Source organism: Rhinopithecus bieti, unplaced genomic scaffold, assembly GCF_001698545.2.
Source record: "Rhinopithecus bieti isolate Rb0 unplaced genomic scaffold, ASM169854v2 scaffold_13317, whole genome shotgun sequence".
Classification (NCBI taxonomy): Eukaryota; Metazoa; Chordata; class Mammalia; order Primates; family Cercopithecidae; genus Rhinopithecus; species Rhinopithecus bieti.
The window spans coordinates 1,094,208-1,101,662 of NW_016807516.1; the positions used below are offsets into that span (position 1 = coordinate 1,094,208).

A 7,455-nucleotide genomic window follows, 5' to 3' on the forward strand; every position below is an offset into this window, starting at 1 on the left:
CGTCTCGGCCTCCCAAAGTGCTGGGATTACAGGCTTGAGCCACCGCGCCCGGCCAAGACATGCTCTTTTAGCAAATAGCATCATTCAAAAATGGAGAGACTATACTGAAGCATGGAATTCTGCCTTCCCCATTTCCTATCCCTTAATCTGGGTCTTACTTCCATCAAGGATAAGGTAGAAGTAATTTTAACATGTGTATGACATGGCACAGGGTAGTCACATGAATCCAATTTAGTAAATTATGTAAAAGTACTTTGTGAACAGCAGAGCTCTATAAAAAGTAGTAATAGGCTGGGTGTGGTGGTTCACACCTACAATCCTAGCACTTTGAGAGACTGAGGCAGGCTTGAGCCCAGGAGTTCTGGACCAGCCTGGGCAACATGACAAAACCCCATCTCTACAAAAAATGCACAAGTTAGTGGGCATTGTGGAGGGTGCCTGTAGTCTTAGCTACTTGGGAGGCTGAGGTAGGAGGATCACTTGAGTCCAGGAGGTTGAAGCTGTGGTGAGCCGTGATGGTGCCGCTGCACTCCAGCTAGGGAGGCAGAGTGAGACTCTGTCTCAAAAAAAAAAAAAAGTAGTAATAGTAGTATTACTACATTCTTCAATATTATCTACATACTTAATGTCATTTAAAAAAAATGTCCGGCCAGGTGTGGCGGCTCATGCATGCAATCCTAGCACTCTGGAAGGCCGAAATGGGTGGATCACTTGAGGTAAGGAGTTCGAGACCAGCCTGGGCAACATGGTGAAACCCTGTCTCTACTAAAAATACAAAAGTTAGCTGAGCATGGTGGTGTGTGCCTATAGTCCCAGCTACTTGGGAGGCTGAGGCAAAAGAATTGCTTGAACCCAGGAGGCAGGACCTGCAGTGAGCCGAGATTACACCATTGCACTCCAGCCTGGACAACAGAGCCAGACACCATCTTAGAAAAAGAAAAGAAATATCCACCATTAGCACTTCCACCTGAAAAGGAAATTTTACAGGTTAAAGTGCAAAAATTCTGATGGCAGGTATGTAGGGGTAAGCTATTTTCTGTACTTTTCTCTCTATATAAAATATTTGAAAATTAAATTCTAGGAAACTTAAATGAAAACAGAAAATAAATGCTTTCTAAAAGCTTGGCACTCTAGGTCCATCCATGACAACAGAGTTAGTATCAGCATCTTTAATATCACAAGAAGTCACTGTCAGCCTGTTCTCCAAGTACTAGGTCAATATTCTTGGGAGAGGTAAAGCACACCTTCAAAGTAGTGAAAGGCGGATCCTCCAGGGGAACTGGGAGGGGGCATGCCACGTTCAGGACTGACCTGAAACACACAACCACAGTTACAGATCAGAAAAGACCAGTGAGACCTCTGGCAGATTTGTCTTAGACTTCAAGCCCTGGTTGAAGCTCATTTCCTTCCTAAAGCCCAACACAGCTACAGCATTCTCTACTACATACTGTATCACTAAATTCTTCGTGTTTAGCCACATATTTGACACTTGATTACTGAGTTCAATTGTCCTCAGTGTTTTGTGTTTTTGCCTTTTCTCCATGAGTCAATTATATACTTCTTAAGGGCACCAACTGTCTTCCAGGCAAAAGAGAATTTGGCACCCAACTGCTATGAAACACATACTTTACGACTATGAAATCACTTATAAATCTTATGTTGGGGACTAGCCTCAACACCACCCATAGGGTATTTGAAGTTTGGTGGCGACAAAGGAATGAGAAGAGACAAGTTAAGAGTTTTATTAAAGGTGGCAGCCAGGGGGCCAGAGCAAATCAGAGGCTGCAAAGGCCTAGAGTTTTGTTTTTTACACTATTTATTGAGTACAATCACTTAGATTTAAGAAGCAGATGTTTAGGGTGACACGGTGAAAGGGAGGTAGTGTGTCATATGTGTCATCTACAGTGGTGGCAGTTTAAATGAATTTTTTTGTGTTTAAACAGTATATTTTTAACTTATTGGAGAGTAGTTAAGTGCGAGCATGCTTAACTAGGAGTCTGTATGTTTGGCCATATTTTAATGTTTTAAAGGAGTGTTTTGTTTTTTTTTTAACACAGTGTTTACGGATAAGAGAGTAAGTCCTGCTCAGAGTATGGGAACATAATGGCGATAAGGCTTTTTTTTTAAAGGCCTTTTGTGGCTTTTTACACCTTATTGTTTTATATTTTTACGGCCAGTTTATACAGGCTCTCTATAAGCCTTTCCCCCAACATCTTAAGAGGGACAGGACAAGTCTGTATTAAAGAGAATTCTAGTGAAACATTTAACATTACTTAAGTTTACTCCAACTACAAAGAAGAGGGATTTTCTTTGCAGGGGAGCTTAACAGGGTATTCTCCTCTGCTCTTTCCCCAGTAGCCCAGGCCCACCTGAGAGATGCTGGACACACTGCTGGTTTTCCTCTTCAGGGTACCCTCCTGACAGACAGTCAGCAGATTGCTGGGGAGGATGGAGCGGAAGTCATTAAAGGAACGCCTTCGAACACCTTCAAGCTCTTCTGGGACACGGAGGGAATGAGGAGGGATTTTTGGAAAGAGCTTTGAGAGGAGAGACTCTTCCATGTTGCTGTAACGCCCAAATGCTCGCGAGATTCCTATCAGGCATGGGATAGCATACTTGCAAAGGTATTCTAGAAGATCAAGTGAAAACGTTACAATATGAGAAAGTATCCTGACAGAGTCATATAGTAAGTACTAACTTGTAACATTGACTAAGATTTCACAATTCACCCACTAATAACTGTGAAGGTTCAAAATAAGCCACAATAATGAGGTCAACCCCAAGGGCTGGCCAGTGATATCTTCAAACTGTCATTAATAACTTCAGACTATGTCTTCAACACACCCAGCTGCTCTCTTTGGAAGGTCTTCATCTATTCATGGCACATCCAAATCAGTAACATAGCTAGGTCATATTATCAAGTACCTTGACTCTAGTTAATACATTTATTCCTCTTAGAAGCATATCAGTAGCTTTACAATACAGAAAAAATGACCTTTGGAAGTCAACTAATCTACCCACAGATGTTACAAGTGAAGAAACTGGGGCCCATAAGGGTGAAGTTACTTGTCCAAGGTGACCCAGCATCTATGCAGCAGAGCAATGCGCATGACCCCACATGGTCTCTGAGGATACTTACACACAACAAATCAAACTAAAATAGGAAGGTTTTCTCCCGTCATATACATTAGGTACCCAACAACAGAAAAGACTGGAGAAAAGCAAGGGAAAGAGTAACCATAAAACCATTTTAAGAAAAACGTTAAGGATACTCGTACCTTTGTCTTGAATCTCCAAGGCCTGGCACATCCCCAAGAGGACATGCAAAACCTGCAAAAGCACTTCTAAAATCTGCAATAGTCAAGGAAACAAGAAAACAAACAAACATAAACAAAATTAGGTAAATATCACAAAACTAAGTCAAAATTAGAAGGCACTTCAGACATTATCTTAACCAGCCCCATATCTGATACATCCCTCCACAACGACCGTGCCAAGTGGCCAACCAGCTGACTTTCCAGGGACAAAACCCTCACTCTCTGGGCTGGTTCAGAGTTCCTCCCAACACTGGGCCAATGTTGTCCTCCTGGGGCTTGTACCTACCAGCCCTTGGGGCTACTTTTTCCTCTATTAATATATTATGTAAACAGGTGCTAGGTCCCCAAATCTCTTTTCATGGGTAAACGCCCTAGCGCTTTTCAACCGTATTCTTCATGATCACAAATCCTTTAAAATGCTAATTGCCAGCTTCTGATTTTACGGTAGTCCAGTTTTGTCTGGAAGTGTAGTGCTCAGAATAAAATACATTAACATCTGGGATGCTGGAACTCACCCAGCATACTCACCAAACTCATCATAGATTCTACACTTCTATGTATGTGACATTAGCTTTTCTGCAGCCACTTCACACTGCTATCTCAATGAGCTTATACGTAATTTTTAAATTTTTTTAATTTTTTTGAGATGAAGTTTCGCTCTTGTTGCCCAGGCTGGAGTGCAGTGGCATGATCTTGGCTCACTGCAACCTCCACCTCCCAGGTTCAAGCGATTCTCCTGACTAGTCTCCTGAGTAGCTGGGATTACAGGCGCACACCACCATGACTGGCTAATTTTTTGTATTTTTAGTACAGATGGGGTTTTACCGTATTAGCCGGGCTGGTCTCAAACTCCTGACCTCAGGTGATCCACCTACCTCAGCCTCCCAAAGTGCTGGGATACAGGCATGAGCCACCACACCCAGCCCATACTTTTTTAAGTTAAGAATTGTTTTTTGTCCTGGTAGGGTGGCTCATGTCTAAAATCCCAGCTCTTTGGGAGGCTGAAGCGAGTGGATTAGTTGAACTCAAGAGTTCAAGACCAGCCTGGGCAAAGTATCGAAACCCTGTCTCTACAAAAGATACAAAAATTAGCCAGGTGTGGTGGTGCGTGCCTGTGGTCCCAAATACTCAGGAGGCTGAGGTGTGAGGGTCACTTGAGACCGGAGGGCTGAGGATGGAGTGAGCCAAGATCAGTGCAGGGGTTCAATCAGAGTTTGAGGCTCACTGTAGCCTCAAACTCCTGGACTCAAGCAATCCTCCTGCCTCAGCCTCTTGAGTAGCTGGGATTACAGGCATGAGTCACTATGCCCAGCTAATTTTATTTTATTTTGTAGGGATGGGTTTCTCTATGTTGCCCAAGCTGGTCTCAAACTCCTGGGCTCAAGTGATCCTCCTCCCTCAGCCTCTCAGAACTGGGGATTACTGGTGTGAGCCACCATGCATAACAACGAGCTTATAAATGAGGAAGATACCTTAGTCTTTTTTCACACCTGCTTCTCCTAAACTATGTAATCTCTACCAACGTAGTTGGTATTTTTTATCTTTCATCTATCCCTACAAAAACTTATGGTATTAGCTTTAGCTCATTGTACAAATCTGTGATTCCCAGCTTTGTGTGTTCTACAAATGAAATCAACTTGCTTTCCAGATCTTCATTCACAGCACTAGCTTGTTTTGCTCCAATGATAGGAGGGTCTTGCTGGGCCGATACCTCACTGATCACCCTTTGGGACAGTCCTTCAGGCAGTTCTGCAAACCCTCCAAACCATTTGGCCCTCAGCCCATATAATTGGTCCAGGATGGCAGGAAAAGTGCTTGTCCAAGGCCTTTATGAAGATCCACTAGACTGCAACAACTTCATTTCTCTCAACCACTCTTCTTAGAAAACCCAGGCAAAGAAAAAATGAAGTTGGTGTGACATGACTTGTTCATAACCAAGTCAAATCTCTTACATTTTCCTAATATTAAACAATGCTGGATAATCTATGAAAGCTTGAAAAGCAATACTTTTTCCATTTTATTTATTTATTTATTTTGAGACCAAGTCTCACTCTGTTGCGCAGGCTGGAGTGCAGTGGGCATGATCTCAGCTCGCTGCAACCTCTGCCTCCCAGGTTCAAGTGATTCTCATGCCTCAGCCTCCTGAGCAGCTGGGATTACAGGCTCCTGCCACCACACCTGGCTAATTTTTGCATTTTTAGTAGAGACGGGGTTTCTCCCTGTTGGCCAGGCTAGTCTCAAACTCCTGACCTCAGGTGATCCACCTGCCTCAGCATCCCAAAGTGCTGGGATTACAGGCCTGAGCCACCACACCCAGCCACATTGACCCCTTTATTCTGATAAATTATATTCACAGAAAAGCCTTTAATGTTCAACTTTTAAATAAAAACACATAATTCTAACATATTTAATTATATCTTTAGCCAACCTACAAATAAATGAAGAATCTAAGTTAGTCAAAATACATCACTAACTGGGAACATTTAGAATGCAGACAAGCAACTAGGCACTGCTTGGAAGAACCTAGAATAGCAGCATACAAAAACTAACTTTCTAAGCGATAAATCTAAGAAGAAGTTGTATGATTATATTCTTTGCTTAAAGAAGAGGAAAGTATGGCCGGGGGCGGTGGCTCAAGCCTGTAATCCCAGCACTTTGGGAGGCCGAGATGGGCGGATCACGAGGTCAGGAGATCGAGACCATCCTGGCTAACACGGTGAAACCCCGTCTCTACTAAAAATACAAAAACTAGCCGGGCGAGGTGGCGGGCGCCTATAGTCCCAGCTATTCGGGAGGCTGAGGCAGGAGAATGGCGTAAACCCGGGAGGCGGAGCTTGCAGTGAGCTGAGATCCGGCCACTGCACTCCAGCCCGGGTGACAGAGCGAGATTCCGCCTCAAAAAAAAAAAAAAAAAAAAAAGAAGAGGAAAGTATGCAATACATGTTTGTAACATTTCTATCAAAATTAACAAAATCTAAAGAAAGTCTGTGCCCTTAAAGATAAAAGCTTCAGCTACCTAGAAGACTCTCTTCTAGCTGGGCACAGTGGCTCACACCTATAATCCCAGCACTCTGGGAGGTCAAGGTAGGAGGATCGCTTGAGGCCCGGAGTTCAAGACCAGCCTGGGCAACATGGCCAAATCTCGTCTCTACAAAAAATACGAAACAAATTAGCCGGCATGATGGTGCACGCCTATAGTCTTAGCTACTTGGGAGTCTGAGGAGGGAGGCTAGCTTGAGGAGGAAGGTGGAGGTTGCAGTGAGACAAGGTCACGCCACTGCACTCCAGCCTGGAAGACAGAGCGAGACTCTGTCTCAAAAAAACAAAAGAAAAGAAAATGATCTTCTATGAATGACTTCAATCCCCAACAAAGAGCAAGAAAAATTAGCTGCCTCTGCCTTTTTCTGCTGCCTACCTTACACGACTTTCTGAAAAGCTGAAAGGGACAGTGCTGCTCATGTCTCTGCAGCGCCTGCCCTTCATTAGAAAAAAGAAAAAAAAAAAAAAGAAAAGTTGAATAAGACTCATGAGCTCCTAAAGAGTACTGAAAGACCTAAACATGTCTTAGGTCTGCTATGAACAGGATGAAACAGATAAATTACAAAAAGCAATCTGGTCACATTTCACATTTTTAAAATCTTTTCATCACTTTGCAACTCTATTCAATCTAATAGAAATACACACCAAATCAACACACGCTTACCTCATCCCTGAGTGAAGGATCCCTATATGCTACATCAGACAGCAGAGTTACCAAGCAGAAGCTGAAGCTCTCTGCAACTGGGAGGGCACCTGGAAAATGTAAAAACAGTAATCAGATAACCAGGAACCAGATACTGGGTCACACCTCTGGCCATCCAACTCAGTATGTTCCCTCTCACCATGACCTGCCAAGGGACCAGTTTACAGCAGCTCCCCTCCTTGAGACAAATCTCAAAAGAACAGCTATGGGCCCAATGAGTCTGCTGAGAAACACCCTTACCTTTCTTTTACATAAATGTTTTGGTTCAATAAACTTAAATGTTTCCTGAGCCAAGAGCTAGTGTGAGATAACAGAGTCTCTCAACATGACGGATTCAATTTTTTATTCCCTAAGTAAATGTGAGAAATCACAAAAAAATTAAAAAATAATAAAANA

The 7,455-nt window shown here is 43.0% G+C and overlaps 1 protein-coding gene across 2 annotated transcripts in view; it reads right to left on the bottom strand.

Annotated features, from left to right (window-relative positions):
* PI4KA (phosphatidylinositol 4-kinase alpha) overlaps positions 1-7,455 on the bottom strand; it is a 158,908-nt gene that overhangs the window by 119,135 nt on the left and 32,318 nt on the right. For both annotated transcript variants that reach the window (XM_017882573.1, XM_017882572.1), the window contains 4 exons: positions 7,021-7,109; positions 3,279-3,351; positions 2,370-2,629; positions 1,245-1,311 (listed from right to left, as the gene is read on the bottom strand). In XM_017882573.1, the coding sequence (XP_017738062.1) occupies positions 1,245-1,311; positions 2,370-2,629; positions 3,279-3,351; positions 7,021-7,109 (489 nt within the window). The remainder of the gene's footprint in view (positions 1-1,244; positions 1,312-2,369; positions 2,630-3,278; positions 3,352-7,020; positions 7,110-7,455) is intronic.